The 24,669-nt window shown below is 42.7% G+C and overlaps 1 protein-coding gene across 5 annotated transcripts in view; it reads left to right on the top strand.

The window, feature by feature from the left end:
* The window catches only part of ITPR1 (inositol 1,4,5-trisphosphate receptor type 1), a gene marked incomplete at both ends in the record, with an annotated part of 307,403 nt that overhangs the window by 172,910 nt on the left and 109,824 nt on the right, over positions 1-24,669 (top strand). For 2 of the 5 annotated variants that reach the window (XM_079713008.1, XM_079713007.1), the window contains 6 exons: positions 3,641-3,789; positions 4,743-4,854; positions 9,293-9,325; positions 17,363-17,398; positions 18,610-18,657; positions 23,903-24,035. In XM_079713008.1, coding sequence (XP_079569134.1) covers positions 3,641-3,789; positions 4,743-4,854; positions 9,293-9,325; positions 17,363-17,398; positions 18,610-18,657; positions 23,903-24,035 — 511 coding nt within the window. Of the gene's footprint in view, positions 1-3,640; positions 3,790-4,742; positions 4,855-9,292; positions 9,326-17,362; positions 17,399-18,606; positions 18,658-23,902; positions 24,036-24,669 lie in introns of all 5 variants that reach the window. The other 3 variants (XM_079713011.1, XM_079713010.1, XM_079713009.1) reach the window with 2 other exon arrangements.

The raw sequence follows: 24,669 nt of genomic DNA, 5'->3' as shown, positions 1-24,669 counted from the left end.
CTTAGAATAAGGGCATAACAGCTCCTTTTTGTTCGTCACCTTGGGATTTTAGCCTCTTGAATCCGTAGGTAAACAAGTGTAATGATGACTTGAGAGAGGAGTTTTATATCAAAATGAGCCAAATGAAAATACAAGTGTTATTAAATTCTAGCTAGAGTATACTCTTTTTTTTTCCTAGTACCTATGAAGAGATGTGCTCTCCCTTTGTTAAAAGGGAGAGTAGTGAGAATTAGATGATGTTAAACACTTAAACATACATCTTAATATTAACATCTTCCTTTGAACAAGCACCCCAGGTGATTTTCTCACAGGTGGTACATGGACCACAGTTGGAGAATCACAGATCCTTCAGATGAGCTCAGTGCCGTGGTGCAGTCGTGAAGAGCGTGACCTCAGGACAGTGCCTGGGTTCAAATCGTGGCTCCGCTGCTTAGAAGTGCATAACCTTGGGAAAGTTACTTAACTTCTCCGGTTTCCTAACTTGTAAAATAGTATAATCATAACACTTCCGTCACGGGGTTGATGTGAAGATTAAGAGGGTCAAGATGTTCCGGTTATCTTTGCCTGCCTAACAGAGGATAACAGCGATTGTTTTATTCTCCTTTAGTGTTGGAGGTTACTGGACTCAGTGAGGTGTTTCTTCCTCAAGTCTATTCATGCAGTTGCAATCAGATGGTGGTTCTGTTTGGACTCATCTTGAAATCTCTCTCACTCACATGTTTGGCAATTGATACTGATTGTCAGCTGGGATCTCAGCTGTCACCTAAAATATCTACACATTGTCTCCCCGTGTGGTCTGGGCTTCCTCACAACAGGGCAGCTGGGTCCCAAAATAAGTCTTTCTTGAGAGAGAGAAGTAAAAGCTGTTTTGCCTTAATGACCTGGCTTCAGAAATCACATAGCACCCCTTCTGTCATATTCTCTTGGTCAAGGCAGTGACGTATGTCCATTTAGGTTCAAGGGGAGAGGACATGGACCACCATTTGATGGGAGGGATGTCAGTGACTCATTGTAAGAAGAGCGTGCAAGATAATTTATACTGCGATGGCCATCTTTGGAAAATACGGTACACACAAAGCACATAGAACAGAGCCTGGCATGTAGTGAGCACTTGATCAGTGAGCTGCTCTTATAATTATTATTACTATTATTATTGTTATGACTGTAATAATTATTATCATTTGGTGAAGTAAATGAATCTCTGAGGGTTACATAAGTTACCTAAAGACAAATGAGTTCACTGATTCATTCATCAACCCCACCCTAGGCACGGGGGTACAATGACCAAAACCAGAAGTAACCTTAACCCTCATAGACTCTCAAGTGTTGGAAGGGAGACAAACATTAATCAACTAATCACGCAGATAAAAGTAACATGGCAGGAGGGACAAACACTGCAGAGGAATGAGTAGTGCTACGAAAGGCACTGATGAGGAAGTTCATCTTGCCTGGAACTGGGGCTGGTGGTCAAGGAAGGCATTGCTGAGGAAGTAGCATTGGAACCAAGATCAGGAAACCGTTAAGACTTACTTAAAGAATGGAGTGGAAGGGAAGGAAAGAGCATGTGTATGCTCAGGAGAGAATATGGTTCAAAGACCAAAGGAAGGTTAGTGTGGCCAGAACCCATGGAGCTGGGGAGGTGGGCAGAGCTTCGCAGGTCAAGGGAAGAATATCAGCCTTGTTGTGACAGAACCGCTTCTTAAACAAAGGTAATTTGGTTACCTTTGCTTCCTGACCTTTACCTTTCCTTCCTGACCCCACTATGTTTTAGAAAGAGGAAGGTTATTGTATTGTAGACTCATAACTGTATGAACACACCGTATTTTCTCCTGCTCAAACTAAATAAATTATCTGTGGCTGCAGAAACATACAAGGGCTCTTCTTAGATTTAGTATGCATACTCTTGGGGAATAGAATAAAATACATAAGTTTAGGTAGTGCTTGTTTTAAAGACTTGGCCAGTGGCTAAAGGGGTCCTCGTTATCTAATGAGTTATTGTCTGTCTGAGTCCCTGGAGTTACGAGATTGCCCAGAACAGCAAAAGTTGTCATAACGTGAGAACATTAAGTTGCAAACGACGCGCTTATATAATTAACCCCCATTCAGACATCCCCCCTCACTTAACACTAGCATCTCCCTCTGCCCATCGCTTCTCCATCCTTGTCTGTTGGTCTTTCCCTGATTGCCGAATGTTATACATTTGACAATACAATGCAAATCAATTGTAATGTGAAGTTCAAACCCGGCAAAAGATGCAAGATTTCATGAACATGATGCCGAAGAACTCCTTCAATCTCAAGCAAATGCTGGAGGCAAGTAACATTTTGCCAGAGTTAGGACCAGTAACTATTGAAGAAGGGGAGATTGGGTGCTTTCTAAGAGGAAACTGTTAGGGAAACTGACAAAACCCTCAGAGAATTTTGCCAAAGCGACCCCCTTTTTGACCGCGGTGTTCAAGTCACTCTGAATGAAGGGATGTGGCAATGTACTCGTACAAACTTTTTGGGAAAATTGTCCCCCCAGCTCCCCGCAAGAAATAGTTTGATTCATTCATGCCTTCTTTAATGCATCCTAAATATTATTGAGTGAGTACAGATTTTGTTAAATCTAAGATTAAGTAAAATTGTATTGACAAGTTTTAGTTTTAGTTTCTGGATCACCAGGAATTGGATGATCTGGATCACCCAATTCTTTATGAATTTTCGGCCTATGAAATTTGGGTCCCCAGTTGAGATGAATGCAATTAAAGTGGCCCTTTCCATGCAAATCTCCTTGGTTAACGGATCCTTCTTATCTTATCCAGTACGCTGTGTTCTGCTCTTCTTAGCCAGCATGCCGATACCTTGGTTCTGAGTTAGCAAGCCAGACAGCAGACTTTAGCATCTTTTGAAGATAATTTCTCATCTGTTTTCTGCCATTTGCCTTTATATGGTGTTTGTTGTGTTGGTTTTGCTGCTCTTTCAACTTCTCTCTGTTTTCCTTTCCTACAGCTATGTGTTTTGCATTTGAAGACCATCATGCTATCAGGGTACATGTATTTAGCATTTTGATACAGCATGTTCATTCATTTGTGTTCTCCTTTTTATATGACTTTTTATTATGTGACTAATTCATGCTCATTGGAAATAATTTGAGAATACTCAGAAGAACCGATATATAGAAGAAAACTAGAATCACCCATAGTTCCGCCACCCAGAGAAAACCACTAATGATGTTTTAATAATGTTTGCTGCATATCCTTTAGATATTAGTGTTGTTTATAAGACGTGGATCATATAGTCCATACTATTGTTTGACCATTTTTTACACTCATGATTGTAGACACCTTTCCATGTTGTCGAACGTACTTTTTGCATCATATTTTAAAATATGTGGAATGATCCCTTAAGTAGCATAAGGACCATCTCACAGGGTGGGTGGGAATGATGACTTGTTATCACTTTGTTTTCTGTGTCAGGGCCTAATGCTTCAGGTAACCATTGGGCAATGTCTAATAATTTGAGGCAAATACCAGACGGTGCTAAGGTTAGTCTAACCCAGTCTCGTCTGTGGTCATGCTTTAGGTCAGAAATGAATGTTCTCACCCTCCTGCGGTCAGCTGTGGCCCAAGCTGCTCACCAAGGCTGTGCTTCCATTCCAGGACATCGTCTCTGCCCTGGAGGACCGTCTCAGGCCCCTGGTGCAGGCCGAGTTATCTGTGCTGGTGGACGTCCTCCACAGGCCTGAGCTGCTTTTCCCGGAGAACACAGATGCCAGAAGAAAGTGTGAAAGTGGTGGCTTCATTTGCAAGTAAGCAGCCCCTTTCTCTGCGGAGCTCAGGGGCAGAATCCCACTGACCAGACACAGCACTGGTTCCTGAAGAAGGAGGGGCTGGCCTGATTTTTGACTTTGATGAGTACAAGGTCCCGTGCTAGGGATCTGTTCTGACCTTCCCAAAGTAAGTGTGTAGGTTCAGTCCTACTTACTGACACTTGTTTTGGTGAAAATTTCTCCTTTGAACTGCATGCCCGTTTGTTCATCTTCCATTCAACATGTGTGGACAGGGTGCCCACCATGAGCTGCCATACAGACTCAAAAAGCCATGGCCTTTGTGCCCTCAAAAAGCTCACACCTACCAGGGCCTCACAATCTTTTCCTAACAGCTTTGTAGTTGGTTAGTTTGTGCCTTGGGGCAAAATCTAGAAGAGACGATTGGTTCTGTCACCAGAAATCTCCATCTGATTTTCACCCTAAGTTTGGTTGGTTGTTTAGCTTGAGCATGGGCTCTCCCCGAGTTTCTTATTTTTCTGGGCCCCTCAAACAATAAGACTGGATCAAGAGAACAGTGTGTTTGCTCCAACCATCATATTCCTGAGGTTTTTTTACACCCCGGGCATATTTTAGCCACATTACTGACAATCCTCAATGGATAAATAGCTGCACTTCCTAAATGAGCTGGTTTGAGGGAGCCCCTGTCTCTGTTCTCCATTCCGTATCATCTCTCCACTATGTGTGGCAGACCCGTGGCCAGGGAGCCTGTTTGCTGTTACCGACCAGCAGGTGTCGCTATTGAGACACCAACAGGCTGTTCTTAGTGCAGGGAAGGCCCGGAAGCCTGTTTAACCTGGGAGCCCTTGGTAAATATTTGTTCATTAACTGACTAGTTATAATAAGTTGAGTGTCAAGTGTTTTTTTTTTTTTTTCTTTTTTTAAATTTAAAGATCGTTTCAGGGCTGTAATCCGTGGTTTTCCCCTCCATTCAGGTTAATAAAGCACACTAAACAGCTGCTAGAGGAGAATGAGGAGAAACTCTGCATTAAGGTCCTACAGACCCTCAGAGAAATGATGACCAAAGACAGAGGCTATGGAGAAAAGGTACTGCATTTTATTTTCATGTTAAAACTAGGTTTTGCTGTTAAATTGAAGTAGAGTGGGAGCAGTTAGAAATCCACCTTAGTTCAGGTATATTGACTGAGGGGGTTAACTTTTTTTTTTTTAAGTTATTTATCCTGCCGTGAAGGTAGCTAAATCATATGACTGTCTCCTTAAAGCCATATATACTTAGTTGTCTCTTACAGGCTGCTTGCCATACAATCTATATTCAGAAAAACAGCAACAGCAAGATTTTCCATATGTTTAAATTCCCAATGAGAATGCAAATGCCTCTTGTGTATCAAGGTGTGTGTTCCTGAATTTTGGGTTCCAGCTAAGCATACCTGTGGGTTTACTTGCTTCTTTCTGGTGAGGTGTTACACAATCCTTCCAGTGTATGAAGAAACTGCCTCCAGTTCTAACTGGAATGAAGACGGACAAGCATGTCACCTTTTCTAGTTGAGATTGGGAAATGGACCATCCCTAGGACATGAGACTTCTTAGCACATGCAGTGAGCAATGATGTACAGAGAACAGCCGTCACACCCCCGATTTTGGTCCAAGTGGGGTAAAAAGAGCCCCATTGCTCTTCCTTTCTGCCCCCAGCAAAAAAGCATGGGCCTGAGTTTACATTTCACCAGTCTTCATTTGAAGGTAATAATGTTCATTGTCTTCAAGCCACTTCTATCAGCATTTTCCTAGCATGTAAATGTGCTGATATCACTGACTTATCGAATACACAGTAACTCATTCATCTCTGTGAAGAAGCCTTGGTAATTAAATCACAGTCTTCCTTATCAAAAGGGATGGTGACAACCAGATTCTTGCAAGTGTAAAAGTCTGTCGGAATCTTGCTTTCTAACCTAAGCAATATCTGTCATTATATTAGAGCAATTTAATGTGTGAGGGTCTTTGGATAAGAAAAAATAAAACAGAAAGGTATGCAGTCCTTTTTGCACTATATATTTCTCCACTGCCCCCAAACCCAAGGCTTTTAAACGTCACTCTAAATTTGTACAATGTATAAATTAAAACTGGAATAAATCTCACTTAATTAGAAAATAAGTGTTTATAACTCAGGAGGAATTTTGTGTAGGAAACCTGCCAGAAAAGAGTTTATAAATATAAAAGCAGAGAACACTGGTACAAGTGGGAAGTAATGAGATGACCAGTCCGTACAACACCTGTGTAGACAGCTCGGTAGGTCTTGCACTAAAAAAAGGTGGGGGGTGGGCAGTAATAGAGAATACACTTACCAAATAAGTAATAACCATTTATTCCACAAGATGTTTATTTTTCTTAAGGTGAGATTTAAGAAATGTTTAAAAAATATGACTCTAGTTATAGAAATTCACTCTCCATAATAAAATAAAATCCACCGAAGGGACCTTAACCAGCTGTAAATATATTAGCACCTTTGGGGCAGAGAACTTGATTTTAAAATGTGGAGACCACAATTTTCTCTTCTTGAGAATATCTGTTTCTTTCTATACCCTAGGTACTTAAGGTAAACTTTGTGTCTCAACTCCAGTGAATTTTTCAAATTGTGATTATACTTTTATTTCTCTAAAGTTTTTCTTTTTATAACGTGGAAAGTAGAAGTACTAGGAGTTGGTCGAGTGTTTGCTGCTGAACAGAAAAGTACACTGGGGTCTTTGGGGTCATGTAGAGGTGTGCTTCCCTGTAGTGCCAACAGGGAGAACACCATCATGGCCCCCGGGAGACAGCAGACCTGAGATGTTGTACCACTGCCTGTGAGAAAGCTCATGGAGTGTGACAGAGCAGGCTTCAAGAGGGCAGCAGGGGCTTCTCTGGTGGCGCAGTGGTTGCGAGTCCGCCTGCTGATGCAGGGGACACGGGTTTGTGCCCCGGTCCGGGAAGATCCCACATGCCGCGGAGCGGCTGGGCCCGTGAGCCATGGCCGCTGAGCCTGTGCGTCCGGAGCCTGTGCTCCGCAACGGGAGAGGCCACAACAGTGAGAGGCCCTCGTACCGCCAAAAAAAAAAAAAAGAGGGCAGCAGATGGAGGTCACTATCAAAGAGTTATCAGAGTTGAGAAGAGGTTCTTAGGCTGTAGCTCAAATCCCTTTTCAGCTGGTGAAGAAATGAGTCATACCCTAGCAGATAGAGGCTTAGAGGCAGGATGACATTTCTTTCCAGTCTGATTGGAGCTGTCATCCCCCTTGTTGAAAGTGAAAGTACTATAAGCAAGTATGGGAAATGCTCTGCAACCAAGGAAGACATTCTGGAAACCCGTGCTAGTCAGCAGCTCCTGACTGACAGCACGTATGTGCCAAGCTTCTGGCCCCAGGCTCTGACTGCTGGAAAAGGCTCCTTAACCATTCACTTTAAAAGGGGATGGAGGGTGTTAAATGATTTCTGTTTCTTCCAGTTTGGTATCCACTTTGTCCAGTTTCACTAAGGCTTTTGGAAAATGCCTTTGATGGTTTATTGGCTGCCCCTGTTTGACTAAAGAAGCGTGACATATGGGACAGGCTGACTCTTTCAAGGGTGGAAGGAACCCAGAGCCAAAGAAATAACCTTTCTTAGGCGAACCCATGGGCATTAGTCGATAAAATTAATGAGGTGTCCTTTGGACTGGGTGCTTGGGACACAATGGCAAGTGTGAATGCCATTTCTGTCTTCTTGGCCCAATTTTTCTATTAGTTGCTTCTTAAGTGGAGCTTGTCCCATGACTAACACCCTCCTGGGACATCCAGGGCTGTTCTTCTCCCTGCCCTCTCCTGAGTCTTCATGGTCATGGATCTGGTCCACTGGGCTCTGGTATCACCTGTGGTTTGCGTCAGGCCCTAGGAGTCAGATCCGTGAGAAGCCAGTGGTCAGTCCACTTGTCTTGGTTCATTGCCTAAGATGTGCCCATCCAAGAACTATGACATATGATGGAAATGTAAGGGCTGGACAAAGAAGATGGTCACAAAATTTAATCATGATCATTTAGGAATTAAATAAATCATCTTTTACTATTGTGTCTCTAAAATGCAAAGGACCAGCAGTATTTACCAAAGAGTGATAAATATAAAATAAAGGAATATTTAAAAGGATCACCAAAATAATGATGGAATACATTTTTGTGTGATTCTTGTGTTTTTCTATCCAATGTATTCAAAGTTAATAAACTTTAAAATCAGGACTTTGCAACCATTCTGTGTGTGCAGTGCCTACTAAACTCTGCTTTTAATTTACAGATTAAACCATTAAAAAAATAACCCCCCATAGCTAAATATCTCTAAAATTTAACCTGAATCTCTGTATAACTCGTAGAACATCTTTAAGCTCTTAGACCCTGCTTGAAAAGAAAGCGTAATTATTTTATATATTGGCTACTCTGTAATCTACTGTAGGATTTTTATTAAGCTATATTTATTTAAGTTATTAGTCACAGGGATTTGGAAAGAAATTCAGAGGCTGACAATTAATGTGAAAGTGTAACCTAATTTATTTGAAGTCCATTTTTTTCTTCTGAATAATAGTAGCTGTTATACTACTAGAGAGTTTTTGACCTTAAGTAATGTCAGGGTTTTCATTTCATACGAATTGTCAGTCCCCTGTTAATTACCAGTGCTCCTTTTCTCTAGGTGAATAAACTATTAACATTTCCAGCTACCAGTGTTTCTAACAGGAGTTTAAATTTGCAAAATGTACTAAATGTTAATGAAACATAATATTTAGTACATTTTGTGGATCATCCATCTATCATCAAACAAGCATAATTGTGATTAGTGCTTTTGTTTTTTCTTTTTCTTGAACTTGATGCTAATAAATCATTTACTTGTTACTACTATCACTTGGGTAGGCACTAATCACCTTAGGGGAAATCTGTTCTCTTTAATCATCGACAGTATCAGGATTCGGAGCTTCTGGGCTTGATATATGTTGGTCTTACTACTTAAATTGAAGTTGGATCTGATTTAGTCCAGTGATAATTTGGACCGCAGACTCCCGCCTCCCCCACTGAATGGGAAGATGAGTCCAAGGAAAGAATTTTGTCCTAAGCTGAGTTGATCAGAGTTTAGCCTTTGACTCTACTTCTTGCCATCCTCTTCTGAAAGGACATGGTTCTTGATTGGGGAACTTGACCTTGCCCACAGCTCAGTTCAGGGGTTCTCTCTACAAGAGAGTGCAAAGGTGCTGTCCTGGGCTCTTGGTTAAGTGACCTGCGAGGTTTGATACCTGGCATGTGAACAAAGGGTGGCAGCACCCTGCCCGTTCTGTTCCGGAGCAGAACATTGCAGAGCAGATGTCAGGGTGAGGTGCACTGGTGTCCAGAATGCCTGCGCCCCTTAAGATGGTCATGTTCTAACGATGCTTCAACCTGAGTCAGTGATAAGAATACAATGACAAAGTTTCTAACACTTAGCTCGCTCGTATTTCCTTTTCTAACACTTCCTTCTTTTTCTCCCCCCTCCTTTTTTCTTTTCCAGCTGATTTCCATTGATGAATTGGATAATGCAGAGGTCCTAATTTCTTTTTTTTTTTTTAAGTGTCCCATGGTGATGTTTCCATGACCCTCTTCCAGTGAACTCTGTGATCTATCCCCTAGTCTCTGCAGCGTCTAGTATCTGACTTTGTGTAGTGTTGCCTCTGGGAGTGAGTCGAGTCCTTTGTGTTTGTGTTAGCATTTCCCATGAGTTTGTTTGCCATTTGTTTTCGGAGATCCCATCTGAGTCTAGATAAAGATTTTCTAAGCTGTGATAAGATTTCAATCCTTCACTGTCTAGAATCTCAACTGAATTTGTGGTTGACACTGGCTATTAACATACCTCTGAAACTGAGTGTTGATATTACCATGAGGAGCTTTTCTGTCCATATGTGAAGCACCCATGCAAAAAGAAATAACTACATTGGTACAGTTTGGAAGCAGTCAAAGAAAAACCAAACCACTGCTCTCTTGGCCTACATGTTGGAAGTGTTAAGTTTGAGGGGTCATATAAAATTTTGTCAAAGTGCCGTGCAAATTCCACAGCCCTAGTTGAGACTTTCCAGCTGCTGGCTTGTGGCGGGATTAGGAATGTACAATATCCCTGGCTTCTCTTCTAGGAAAACCAACTAGAGATCAAGAAATTGAAATGTCCTCTGATGGTTTCTATACTTATGTATCGAATTAGTTTCATTTACCCAGAATGACCCTGGAGACTGATGAGTGGCCATTCTGTTTGGGATTTGAGGGTATCTTAAATATTTTCTCTCCTATGAATATTTTTCAGCATTTCTTGCATATCTGTAGGATGTGATACATGTTTGGTAAATGAAAATAGAAAGGATTAATGAGGGGAATTAATGCATATAATTGAGGGAGTTTAATGGCTTAGTAAATTGAAGCAGACTGGAAAAAACTTTTATCTGACTTTTAAAAATTAATTTTCTGGTCTACTTCTTTAGGTCTGTTCATTCTTTTGGTAGAATGATTAATACCTTATTTTGGTGGGATAGAGCTACCAAATAGAATATGAGGCCTGCTTTAATATCTACCACCATAATTTCAGAAATACTAAGAGATGGTTCAGGTGTACCTAAGGAGAGTTTGAATGACAGACTTAAAACTGAAAGCGACACGAGTGGTTACGAATTTGGTCCAGTTCCCTCGGGAATGGAGCTCAGAGAGGTTAAGTGAGTGGTGTTAGCTCACACAGCTAGATAGCGGCTAAAGCAGAACTAGTATTGCTGGCTCAGCTGCTGGCCTGGAGTGCTTACTGTTCAGCCGTGGTAGAGTCTGTAAGTGCAGACTTTTCCTTAAATCGGTCAGCATGAACAGGCGAGGAGGCTGTGCTTCTTTGGGATGAATAGAGGGTGAGAAAAACAGAAGGTTGTACAGGGGTTTAACGACTTTAACTACAGTGATTTTTGCTACTTCCTGTTTGGTCTTCTCTCTTCCGGGTTATTTGTATGCCAGCAAAACGTCTAATGCTGAATTTTCATATTGGCACCCTTCGACACTCTTGTTTCTCCCTAGAGTTGTAAATGCCTCTCTAATTTGAATTTTTCCTCTGAAATATTGAGGTTGAGTTTCTATTTGCTTAAAGGCAAATTAAGCCAGGAAAGGAAAACCTTCCCTAATCGGAGTCTGCAGTGTTATTAATATACTGTTTTGCAGCATAGTAATCATTTGATGTGTTTGCTTGCTCAAGATAGAACTTGGGTCTCCTGGCTGGGAGTTTATTGCTCGCTTATGGAAAGATTCCACAGTTGGAGCAGGTGTGTTTATAATTATACACTAGGAAATAGAATACTGTCTGTTTATAAAAGAAGAATGTTCTGGCAGCCACTTGGATTCTTTGAAAATTCCCTGAGGAAGCAACTGTGGATCCCCTCTCCGTTGTTATCCCTGGCAACCCTCAGAGCCCTGGCGCACCAACACTGTCCCCAGGTCCTCAGGCTGTCGGATCTGGCCCTCTAAGCAGAGATGCCTGATTGGCCTGTATTATCCATGTCTGTTCTGGAAACAACCGCAGCTCCTGAGGTTTCTCTCCCACCAAGCCTTTTGTCCATGTGTGTGGGTGAAAACCAGCAGCCCACAGCTGGAGTTCTGCAGACACTCCGTTAAGAAACTTAATGAGAGTTCACGCTGGCCCGTGGTACGGGCAAGGCCTCCCACTTAAATTGCAAACCAGCCCTTCAACCTTGAAACGTGCTGGGGTATAGCCCCTGAGCAGGGTACGGCATATCTGGAGAGCCATGGTCCCTAGACTGGGGAAGGACCACCGCTCTTCAGTGATAAAGGCCTGTTGAGCATCGTGAGAGAGGAGATGTGCAGTGAACGGCTTGGAAAAGAAGCACAGCATCGTCCGAGTCTCTGTCTGTGCTCTGAGAAAAGAGGGTGAATTGACAGAATCAGAGTCCCTGCAAGAAAAGTGCATATGGTGGGAGCCTTCCCAGCTGTCTTCTGGAGTAAAATTTCATTTGAAACCAGGAAAAGGAGGGTTTTCTTTCTTTTCTTTATTATTATTATCAGTTTTTGCAAATAGGCAGGGTCTCCATCCTTACCCCCTGATTTTACCTTTTCCTTAGGGGGCAGGGAGAGGACGGATGAGGGGAGAAGTGTAGCGAGCTGCTTCCATTAGTGTCCATTCAGCTTATTCTTAAGTTTGTACCTCGACGAATTGTTACCTATAGACACACACAAATCAAGATGGGGACTGTTTCTATCAGCCCAGAAAGTTCCCTCATCTACCCATTCTTGGCTTTAAACAGGCACTGATGGCTGCTTGAGACATTCCTTCATATGACTAATACCTGAGTGCCTGTTCCATCCCAGGCTCGTTGACTAGGGGAGTTGGGTCCAAATAGGCACAGTGTCTGCCCTTCTGGAGTTTACGGTTCTGTGGAGGTGACAGACCATAATCCAAATTAATGTTAAATGACAGCCATCAACCGTGAGAAATATAGGAAGGTGAAGTACTTGGGGTCATGAGACCATGTAACTTAGGAACTTGTACCTGAGCAGGGAGGTCAGGTGACAGCTTAGGAGGTCAGGTCACACCGTGAGGACCACTGGCTGGTGAGCATGTTTGTCACTTTTCTAAACTGTGAATTTCTGGACTAAACAAAGGGATGATTTTGATGCAGCACTCAAACCTCAGGCCGAGGCGGTGAGCAGAACAGTAACCTACCTCATTTCCATGTGTGCGTCTTTGGAAAGGAGAGCGTGTTTAGAAAGTGTGTGCTGTAGCTCAGTGGACATGCTGCATTTCTTCCTATTTAAGATACGATCCGCATTTAATCACTGTCGCTTGGAACCCTGACCTCTCCAGAGCCACTAGTGGCAGCTGGCAACTTCAGCTCCTTGCATTGCAACAAAAAAGCCAGTGGGATATTGGTGTTACCGCTTGTTAGGGTGGCAGCAGCCTGCCTGTATCTGCCTATATATTGAGTCCTCAGCTTCTGCCACCGAGAACTGCTTCTGCAAGCAAAGGAGGCCACTGCCAGTAAAAATTCAGGGGGGGAGAAAACAGAGAAGAGAAACCCAAGAATTATTCAATTTCACCTTCAGGGGGCGTTCTCATGACATCCAACCCAGGGTGGAGGTGTCCTACTTTTTTACATTGCTGTGAACTGCTGGGTTGGGCACCTGCCAACATTCAGGCGGCAGTTACATAAGAGCTTCTTTTTTTCCTGGAATTTAGGCTCACTGCTGATGTGTGACCTTCAGCAGTAATTGCCAATAAATGCAGCGGGGCTGTTTACTGTTAGACACTGGCAGCCATAGAGCAAGTGAGCTCAAGTCGGAGCATACAGAAGCTATTGCAGAATCTGGGGGGAAGTTTTTTTTCTTTCTCTTTTTTTCTTTTTTTTTAAATGCTGAGATGATTCCATAATGACGGAAGTTGTATAATTCAGTCAAGTCAGAATGTGCTTTTTAAAACTGAATTTTACTTTTGGGTTCCGATGAACTTGTTCTGTAAGATACAGGTGAAACTTCATCGTTGGAACTAGATAATGTTTATTTCTTACTTTGTTTCTATAAACAAATGCCATTAGTAAACGGCATTGTGTTAGCAAATATGAAGATTTAAAATTGCCCTGCTAAAATGTTAGGTAACTTCTATTTTAGCTCAATTTTCTTTCAAGCATTCTGTTCTCTTAATGTGGGTTTTCAAAGGCTCATGAAGGCCAGGACCCAGCAAACATATTTGCAAGGCCATTCGCTGTTTGTTTATTTTTTCCCTCCTCTGAGATGGAGTGGTTGAAAGGAACTGAAGCCTGATTCAGGGGATTGGAGATGGTAAATTCTCTTTGCTGTGCTGATAATTAGATCTATCGTACAGTCTCATTTCTTGAACTGTATTCAACCTCTGCTAGGGGTGGTCCATGGAAGGAGACATCTTATTTCAAAGGAAAATTCTAGAAGCCCAGGGGAGAAGGATTCATGTTGATGGCAGCAGGAAACAGGGTGTTTTAAGGGGCTGTGCTCTGTGTTGGCCTGTAATAGGCACACATGAAACAGATGTGTATAGGTATGTATATACAGTATGTATGTATGTGAGGATGTGCTGTTGTACACACACCACAAATAGGAACCCTCAGAAGTCTGTGGGTTTTTATTAAGAATGGCAAAGTATAATTTCCTTCATTTGTAGTAGAAATCCATCCCCGGATAAAATGTTAGGTACATTATGTATAGAAAGCGAGTGTTTCAGCATCTTATCTGCACGAATCTAGTTACTACTCAAGTGCCGTAGTTACGATGACCTGATTCGTGGCCTCATCTGGGAAGGACACTTGGGATTCTGTGACTTGAGGTTCATTTTGAATTTCTGTTTCAAAGCCAGTCATTTGAAATCTTTTTCCTTTGAAGTTTGATTTTGCTGACCTTGTCTAAAAGCACTGAGAAGACATGAGATCCAAGAAGAAATGTGCAGAGGCAATAGAGGGCAATAGTTGGTTTCCAAGTTCAAAACCAGGCAGCATCAGATCACTGCCAGTCACCTGTTCATTTGGGGAGACTTCACCTTGACTGGAGGTGTCAGCATCTGATGATAGTGACCGATCCTGAGATGAAGTAGTGGAAGACAAGACCTGGGAAATGCGGAAATACTCATTTTCTCAGAATAGTCTCCCTTACTATGTGGTCACTGAGAATGACCTTCCATGTAAAAAAAAAAAAAAAAAAAAGTTACTTTGATAATAAAAATATGTTGAGAAAATCAGTTCATTCATTTACCAAAATTATCTTTTGCTTTGGATAATATATATTGTATTTATGTAGCTGTTATCTGATTTGAACATATATAGCTTACTCACATGCTTATCTTTTTCAAAAGTGTGGCTTACTGCCATAAAAGAGCCTATCCTCCCAGAAATACAGGTGAAATCCTCATAGGAAGAAGGGCTGGTAAAGGCCATTGGTTATTTTACCAAATTATACGCCAGGCTTGGTTTGGCCTTTTCCATGCCTGAAATCATTTTATGTCCTATTGTATTGTATTATTTAGAGAACTTGCCTGTTAGATATTACAAAATGAAGTTTACTGAAAATATACCAAGCATTACTTAATGTTTTAGTTGGAAAGGAATCCTAAATAATAAGCTCCAGTCTCCTTGAACTACAGGTCAGGAAGTGGAAGCCCAGAGAGGTTCAGTGACTGCCTGAGGGTCACACAGAGCGCCAGTGCCTGCATGAGCCACGGTCGCATGATACCTGTCCACTGCTGTCACTTTTTCTATTCTGTTTCCTGAGTGGATAGCGTTAAAAAATTGTCCTTCTGTTTAAATAGTGATTCCTGAAGCAGCAAAAAATTTTCTGTTGTCTCAAAAGTCTTTCTGTAATGTTCTAGGGGAAAAGGTCATTAACTGTAATTTTTGTTTTAAAAATTAAACGAAAACTAACATGACAGCAGTTGAGGGAGGCAATAGCGTGTCAGTACAATCATAAAACATATCAGAAACGACTGATCTCTCAGTATATAAGAAATAGCTATATACTACCCATGAACGTTCCGAAAGAATTCAAGATGCTTCTTTGGACAAAGAGATCTCAGACAAGAGAATTTTTAAAAGGCACGCTACTTCCTTCCATTCCGTCTTCTTCTTTTTCTTTAACTTTTATTTTGATGGGCAAGGGAGTAAGAGGATAGCTCAGTAGGTTCCTACAGTCAATCCCTGCCTATAATTCTTTTGTTCTGATCATACAGAATCAGTATAAAGGATAGGTTGGTGAAATGTGGCCAAAGCCAATTGTAAAAGATAGGACTTTTTCCCATCTGTATCTCTGACTGCTCTAAAATGCATGGGAAGTTGCTTTAGTTCAACTTTTTCTTATGTGTCCTTTTTGCCCTAAGAGCAGATGGCACGAGTGTTTGCACAGTTTTAATTCTTTAGCCTAAAGCATACAGGATGTAAGGATAGAGTGAAAGTGCGTTCTTGGATCATGATAGTATTTATATTATCTGGAAGACACATACGCCTGAGCTCTGGTTGTATTTTCCTCGCCACACTCAAGTCCTTGTTACCCCTCTGCACTTCCCGACCCCAACAGGAAGCGAAGCACGTCGGAGGGATATTTTCTCCCTGAGGCTAGTGGAGCTGCACTCAGGTCTGAAAGCTCTTCTGTACGGAATCGAGTGAGCAGGCCCCCACCTATGCCTCCTTGTCCTTCTTAAATTAGTTTAATCTTTGTACTTAAAGAGAGCCCCTGTATCTTTACTTCATTTTACCTGTTGGCAAATAGAAAAAAAAAAAAAGAAATCATTAGGTTACATAATAGCAGTCTTATATGAAGAACATTTTTTTCTATCTTGGGGATCAAACCGTGAAAACGGGTATCAAGCGTTGAGCTGGGTTGAGACCCCACCAGATTTCACAGGTTCCAGCCTCCCCACCTCGTGCTTTCAGCACCTGCGCCGGCTCACACCTGACGGCCACGCTTTGGCCTCCCGGGAGGTGTGCTGTGTCGCTGGAGCCCCGCGGAAGGAGGCCAAGGTCACTCAGTTGCAGCGTGAGCCTTGGCTTCGTTCCATGGTCCCAGACCGCACCCTGAAGCAGCCAGCCGTGCCTGGTGTGTGACTTTGGTTCGGGGCAGCCCAGGGTGGGGTCTGGTGGTTCCATCTGATGTCAGTCCCTCCTCCAAGCATGTGCCCTTCCGGGGGACAGATTCGTGGTGCTGCTGCCACGTGGAACTGTGGACTTTTTAGCCACCACGTGCACCCTCGCAATTGCCTTTCATTTTCCTCGGGGCCATCATCTTGTCTCTCAGGTATGGGTTGGGTGTAATGAAGTTGAGGTGGCAGTCAGAGGAGTGGGGTGTCTACATGGAATGGCGGGGGTGGCGCCGGGGACCCCAGGCCCTGGAGCCCCGAGGGAAGTATGTGGAGGGATGAGTGACCAGCCAAGGAACCCTGCAGCCAGGAGCCTTCCTGTCTCCTCCCAGAGCTGCTGGAGGAGAAAGGCTTCTTCAGTCCCTAAGCTGGAGCCTCGGGTCTTACCCTGTGATTCAGGGCCGGGATGTGGGGAAAGGAGAGACCCAGGAGGACGCACCTGCCCACGGAAGAAGCTTGTCACGGGCGAGTGGTGGTACAGACTTTGCAAGGGCCTCGGGCCTCCGGGGAGGGGGCTGCACCTGAGGCCCCTGTTGTCATTACCCACACGCTTCTCCCCTCCCTGAGCCTCCGTGGGGATACGCTGTATCACTTTTCCTCTCTGTGGACGAACAAAACATAGATGTGCAGTAGTTCTTCCTTTGACATCGTTTTTGGGTTTTTTTTAAGGCATACTTTCTTCTTGATCAGTGGTAGACTTTTTTCTTTCCTTAATTTAAATCTGTTTCCCCATCTCAGGCCAGTTGTCTCTCCCAACACAAGCACATTCAGTTCAGTTCAAAAGGGAGGGTGTCTCCTGCCCTCAGTGGCTGAAGCCCCTTCCAGTGGATGTGGCAGCTCTGTCACCTCATCATTGATCTTGCCCTCCATGTTTCGTCCTTGAGTGTTGGTCTCTGGACTTTTCGTGGCCCATGAGATGCGCGTGCTGTAACTAACATGCTTCATTTTCCTCCCAACTAGATGCCCCAAGCTCCAGCTTCTGAGAACTCCACCGAGGTGTGTGCTGCTCACCTGTATTTGCAGCGCCAGCAAATATGGGTGCTTGTCAGTGTTCCTGGTTGAGTGTGTGAGTTGTTCTGGGGAAGTGTGTGTCCCGCTGGTAGGTGCAGGAGGGAAGTCTCTTGTCTGCCTGGGACCTGATCATTGCTGTAATCGGGTGGCTCTTGGTGTAGAAAGAAACTTCTTAGTTGCTGGAGCTTAAACCACAGGGTCCTGCAGGTGAGGGCACGTGACTCTCCAAAGGTTTTCAGACAAAACCGTTCATCTCTGTCTTGAAATGTTCAGTTGAGAAATGCTGGAACGTCCAGGCCTTTCTGCTGTTACACAAAATAGAACTCTGGGTTCTGCGCAGAGATGAAGGGAATTTGAAGTTCTGGATATTCATGTATAGTTTTGGTGAAGCTGCTGATAAAGTTGTAGTTTCACAGTGCACTGTTTCTGTTCTTCCTGTCGCTAACTCAGCTTGCTAAATGAGGGACTAGAATTAATTAAGACATCTAAAGTTATAGAGAAGCTTTTTGGGGAGGCATATTTCCAAGGATCAAAATTTACTTTCAGAAACAGTTATAGAATCCCAGGAGTCAAAGCTAAAATGAAGTGTAGTTTATCTGAAAGGAGATCTTAGAAATGAAAGAGATTATCAAATAGCTGAGTTCCAGTGGGGATGCTTTGTAATGATCATTCTCTAATATTCTAATCAGAGCTCTTCAGCATCAGTAGCCTTGATTAGAATGCCATGTGCTGGTAGCCTGGGGAGTGCTGAGGTCTCATGTATGTGTCTGCTTGGAAGTGTATGCATTGATGTCCCCACGCATGTGCTGTGCAGTAATGCATGTGTGAGTCATATAAGGACCTGCCTGGTTGAGTCTTGCATTATGACCCCTTCTGGGTTCATGTAAATGTACCTAACATTGAAGTTCCTTTTCATAATCTGTGCAAAAAATAATATTGGCCAAAACTATTAGTCATGTGCCTGTTCATTTTAAACAGTGCCCGAGGGTCGGGGATGGGCGCGTTGTTAAACGGTATCCGAAGTAATGGAGCATTGGTATCTGTCTGGGGAAAGCCCCACACAGGCCTGTGTTCCTTCTCTGTCAGTCTTTGCTGTGTACGCATGCTTCGTGTATTTTATTTGTGACTGATCCTGACGACGGGAGTGTCTCCCTAGTGTTGTACGTACTTAAATGGAATTTCTGCCTGCTTAGCAGGAGCTTGAACCGAGTCCACCCCTGAGGCAACTGGAGGACCATAAAAGGGTACGTAGTCCTGGGGGTTGGGAGCTAATGACCACAACACTGTCCACAGCCACAGGCTGTGACTTAAAGACGGATGGTGGTGGTTGTTGTTGTCATTGTTATAGCATTAATTGGCTCAGGCCCAACCACAGCCATTTACAGAAATGAAACTGACTGGTGATTCTACCTATAAACTACCTGTTCACGCACTACACCCAGCCGGTCCCCGAATAACGAACAAGTCAGCTTTTCACATCCTCTCTTCTTCTCCTGGAGTGGCTTTTTCCTTAGGTGTAGCCTTAAAAACAAGTTTTTTTGTTTTTTGTTTTTTCTTTCTGTAAGTAACGGATGATCATCATGGGTAAAGTATAATAAACAAAAAAAGTATAATGGAAAGAATGTTCATAATTACACTACCTAGCTGTAAAAGCTGCTATTGATTTAATATTTTCTTCTGCGCCCCTTTTTGCACACGTGAGAGTGTGTGGCAACACACACAGATACACTTTCATTGTCATTGGGGTTCTTCCAAGTGTATAACTTTTCTTCCCTGCTTTTGTCCTTTAATATATCTAAGCATTTTCTTTGATAGTCTTTGAAAGCTAACAACTGGCTAAAGTTCCACAAATTGACGAGCACTTTGTAATGTTTTCCTTTGATGAGGAAATGAACAAGTGTATACATACGTGTATAGATTCAAAAAAGGGGAATTTCTAGGCCAAAGGGTAGATTCTTTCTTAAGGTGCTGATTATGCATTGCTAAACCATTTCCTAGAAGGCTACATATATCATTAGCATGCTGACCACTGATTGCATGTTACCCATTTCTGGAAAATACCAGATATCCTGGTTTTCTGGGTGCCTATCACGTGCCGATCACTATGCTAAGACTTTTACATGTGTTAACACGTAAATGTTTATAAATGCTGATGTTGACCTACTGAGACAGACTTCCCCTCCATTTCACAAGTCATAGGGTTAGGAAATGGGCAGTCGTGGCGAGTACTGCCCTGAAATTGTGTTCACCAGTGTCCTGGAGAATGTTTGTCTGAGATGAGTGGGTGCCTGGGGCACCTTTGTTCTGCTCACGTGCTTTCAGTCCCTGCGCAGTCCCAGCACATCTCGAGTCCTTTCCTGTTTCTTGCGATTGTGCTTTCTCAGACTATGACCAAAGAAGCTCTTCTAGGAAGTTGGCATTCAGCCCTTCCCCACCAGCTTCCAGTGTCTCCTGCCGTTCATTGATCAAGGGCACCTTGCAGGCCTGTTTTTTCCATCCTTGCCTGTCCTTCAAGAATTGTCCTGGGTCTTAGAAGTAGCTGGGAAAGGCACATAGCTGTCTCTCATGCCCTAAGTTTGATTTGCCCCAGTGCCTGAGCTTTGGAATTAGAAACTGGTTCAAGCCTGCCTTTGTCAGGCCCTCACTGTGTGATTTGGGGCACATTATTTAACCTCAGTTTCTCCTGCTGTAGAATGCGGGTAATACTCTCCATCCCTTATGACTGTTCTCCAGAGCTGTGCCCTTGAAGCACTTAGCACAGTGGCTGGACTCTGAGAAGGGATATTAATGATCATGGTCGCCTTGCAGACTGAGACACAGCAGTGATTTGACAGACAACCGGAGTAGGAAAAGGAAGGTATTTTTAAATCAAGGTGCTGCCTTAGTGCTGACTAAGGTGTGAGAGGCTCACTGCTCATGTGAGAGGGTAATCTTTCCTGAAGCACCTGATTTTTAAGCGGCTGGAACCTGGGAGCCCAAAGGTCACTTTTTCTCTCCTTTGCGATCTTAACTCTTAGTGCTGTGTTCAACACTGGGCTATATTCCCACACAGTTCATTAGCCACGAGTTTAATTGACAGAATGAAACTCGTTTGAACTGACTTGCAAGGCAGGAGCTTGGTTTCTTGACTCCACATCACTGACCTGCCTTTTTCACCATTTTCACCTGACACATAACTGCAAATGAAACTCTTTGCCTTTGTCTTTTCTTAGTCTTAGGTAATCATGTGTGTGGAATGTAGAATTTTTTTACCAGAGACAAACATCTGATATTTGTTTGCATGCTGTAGGTGTAAACTGCTGGAGAAAAACTAGTATTCTTTTTGAAGAAAAGGCTGCATGGCCAAATATGAGAGCTGGAGAAGTGATGTTTTTTGGGAAGTGACTTTTTTTTCCTTCTCTGCAATCAGCTTTCTCAGCCCAGTACGCCGTGAACAGCTTAGTGCTGTTGAGTAATTTATATCAAGATGATTAGGAAGGCTTTTCTCTGCAGATTTTAATTTTTCCTAAATTAAGCCACGAGCTCAGAAAAACAGAATTTTCCTTGAACCTAAGTTTTCACACTAAGGATTTGCATCACTTTTAATAATGCTTATGCATTTTCTCTTTCTGTCCCTTTTTTTACCTAAAATTTTCAGTCTTTATTCTTTCAGAAAGGGAATGAATCTCATCTTGTTTTTTTGTTTTTTGTTTAAAAAAAAGCAAATCCCGCATGTTCTCTTTTTTCCCCTTGCCTTACAGTTTATTTTTTGTAGAGTGAAGGTGAGGTGCATGTGTGCCAAAAACCTTATAATTAAGAGGGAAAAAATTAAAAGTTTGTAGGGTGGAGCGTGTGTGTGTGTGTGTGTGTGTGTGTGTTTTCCATAATGAACACATTTCATGATATTCTCTTATGGGGGAAAAGGTACTATTTGATGCATCGGTTGCTATGGTAACTGCTAGGGCTTGTCTGTGCAAGGAGAGGCAAAATGGTAATGTGAGATCCCTTTGTAACTTCAGTTGGCATCCAGGCTGCATAAATGTGAAGTTGCTGTTCCTGGAGTCCACGCGTTCACGGACGGCATATGCTCCTTTCTCTCCTTCCTGCTTCCTTGATTGCAAAGTGACCTGGGTCTTGCTGATGAGACCCTCAAAACCCCGAGGAGCGGAAACTCTGAGCCACTCCAGTCCTAGGTGGAATCGTAGTGTGAAGCCTCTGGTTGAGTCTTCCCTTAAAGGATGCATGTTTGTTGGCTGGTGACAGTCACCCTGCCTTTGACCATTCGACCCTGTGGTCTTCCAGGTTCTTGCCACAGTGGCAATGTTGGCTGTTCTCTGTGGCTGCAGCTTACAGGTCTCAGATCAGCCATTTACCTCTCAAACAATGTTCTTGTGGCGCCCAAGAGGATCCCATAGAAAACTGGGATGGTTTCCTGCCAACCCTCCATTCTGGGGGAACTCAAAGTTTGTATCTTTAGAAAGAAAATCAAGTAGATGCATCATTGTGTTGACAAAGAGAAATGGTATTCAGTGTACTGTTACATTTAATGTGGAGGTAACCTTGTCTTTCCCCCTTTTCTTTCGTAGTCAGCTTTCTTGACCATTCCTTTGAAATTTGTGTTTCTCTTATGAAGTCAGCCTTTTAAAATCACCATGCTCTCCATGACTGCTTCCTTGGAGAGTGTTGATAACCTTTGTACTGGTGCAAAGCTATATCTTTATACCAAAATGTGGTTTCCTAAGCCATTAAAGAATATTATACTGAAAACAGCTTACTCTGAAAGTATTTTTAAAGATCACAAATAGCTTCTTCACTGCACGTACTCTTGGAATCTTGAATTTACTGGTGGTCGAAGTACGAAATGAGTTTCATGTCCTAGTTACAAGCATTCTCCCTTGCTTAAGTACGAAGAGAGACTTATCTGTGGATGGAATGGAGAGAGGAAAATTGAGATTTCTTTTCATGCCTGAACTTTCATTTAAAAATCAGGACTGCCTTCCCCCCTTCTCTCTCTCCTGTTTACCCCATCTCTCCATTTTCCCCTGGAGTCTGACCAGCAGCATGCATTTAACAAAGGAGACAAGCCAGGCCGTGTAGCCCTGGGACCTCACATCATTTTGGGAATTGAACCAAAGAGTTTTCTGCCTTGGTCCTTCTTCCTTGGTCCCGCCTCCCTCAGGGGGCCCCTTGCCTCCCCACCACCCTTAGGACACTCGTCTCCCTCCCATCTTGTTTTGCAAACACCCTCCTTGAAGTCTCCAGACCTATTCTTAGAGCCTCTTAACAAATCACTTTAAGCTCTATTGGCTCCCATTACAGTGGCAGGTCTCTTCAGAAGAGCTCCTGAGTCTCTATTTTAGAGACTTGCTGTATTGCAGCACCTCTTCTCTCTGCTAGACTTCTCACTTACCTCTCAGTGATGTGCCAGAGGAACTCCAGGACTTAACTGCTTTGTCCTTGAGAAAGGGTCCAGGGGAAATCCATATATCCTTTAACTGGTAGAAACTTCCAGATTTGGGAGGTGGTCTGGGAGTCCCTCAGCAAGACTGCACGAGGAATAGAGCTGAGAATAAATCCCACTGCTTTGTGCTGCTTTGCCAATGTGCGTAGTATTTGAGAATAAATCAAGGTTGTTTTTTTGGTTAGGTTTTTTTGTTTTTTTCTTTTTTGGTTGGAATCGTGGCAGTTTGTTATACCCCCTGCCCAGGAGTCCTTTGATATTTATGTATATTTTAAAGTTTTTATCATGGAAATGTTTAAAAATATTCAAAATAAATATTTTGAAGAGTTTCGAGAACCCTCATTCATAACTCAGCTTCTGTGACTATCAACTCATGCCCACTCTTGTTTCATTTATACCCAGCTAGTACCCTCCTCCCATATTACTTCAAAGCAAATCGCAAATGTCACTTTATCCATGCTGCCAGTTTTTGATTGACATTTTGATCTCTGCCAGAAATTTATTTCCTGTTGCATTGTTTTTTCTTCACTATGTGGCCCATTGACTATTTCTGTAAAAAAGGCTTACTTTCAGCTTATTGTTTTATTTACTCTATTACTCTGATATGTTGAGATTTTCTTTGGATCTTGGGATAAGTGCTCTGGTTGGAGTAATATTTTCATATTGCTGTGGGGAAGATGACCTGTGAATTTTTCAATTTGTCTGAATTTTACTGGCTTATCCCAAAGGGATTTTCTTTTGTTTTGTTTTGTTTTTTGTTACTGTTAGTTACCCTCCGAGATTAATGTTCTGTCTTTATCACTGTGTGAGAGAATACTTTCAGATATTTAATATTTTAGATTGATGCTTTTTTATGATCTGGTTTCCTGAGAAAACACTGAAGAAGTTAACTTTAGAGTTTCCAAATGCTCTTATTAATAATTTATTTTTTCACTGAGTGAGACTGAGCCAATTATAACTGAGTACCTCTGTGTTGTATTTTTTTAATATTAGTAGCTCAGTCATGCATTAAGTTCAGAACCTGATTTCATTATCCTGTTTGAATTAAGGGTGAGGCCCTCAGGCAGATTTTGGTCAACCGTTACTATGGAAACATCAGACCTTCAGGAAGAAGAGAGAGCCTTACCAGCTTTGGCAATGGCCCGCTGTCACCAGGAGGACCCGGCAAGCCCGGGGGAGGAGGTAGGCCACGTGGTGTGCTAATTAGCTGCACGTGTGAACTGAGTGTGCCACGCAAGAGCTGCATGTTTCTGGTTAGCAGGTTGGACCTCTAACAGATGCATTTGGGTTGCAAGTGTATTATTTTAGCGGCTTGTTTTGTCTTTGGTCTACCATCAAATTGGTGTCTAAAAATGTTTCCCTGCAATTAAGATATTGGCTGAGCGTTTTGCCCCTTTTTCCCATGCAGCAGCCCTCTTGGTGATATTTGAATGACTCAGTGAACTTGACTTTATGGCACATTTTCTCGTGGCCATGAGGACTCATGTTTTCCCATAAGATGAGTATGCTGTTGGCAGTGAGGAGGGCGAAAGCCACCATTTATTATACACTTACTGAGCCGAGGGCTTTCCCAAGCATTTTGCCTTCTTTATCTCCTTTTTTCCTCCGAGTTACTCACTGTCTGGTAGGGACTGCTGTCATCCCTGTTGAACAGAGGAAAGGGGAGCTTGTTAGTGACTAGTCTGTAATGTAAAGCTGCTTTAAATTAATTAAATCTAATTCTAATGCCCAAGCTTTGTGCCTCCCCAAAGTCTTAGGTTTCCGGAAGAAAAAAAAAAAACAGGAAAGAATTGCTTAAAAACACATCCTGAAAGGA

Source organism: Hyperoodon ampullatus (genome assembly GCF_949752795.1).
Source record: "Hyperoodon ampullatus genome assembly, chromosome: 10".
Lineage (NCBI taxonomy): Eukaryota > Metazoa > Chordata > Mammalia > Artiodactyla > Ziphiidae > Hyperoodon > Hyperoodon ampullatus.
The sequence above is the reverse complement of the archived record's forward strand: the minus strand, read 5'-3'. Positions and strand labels throughout refer to the sequence as shown.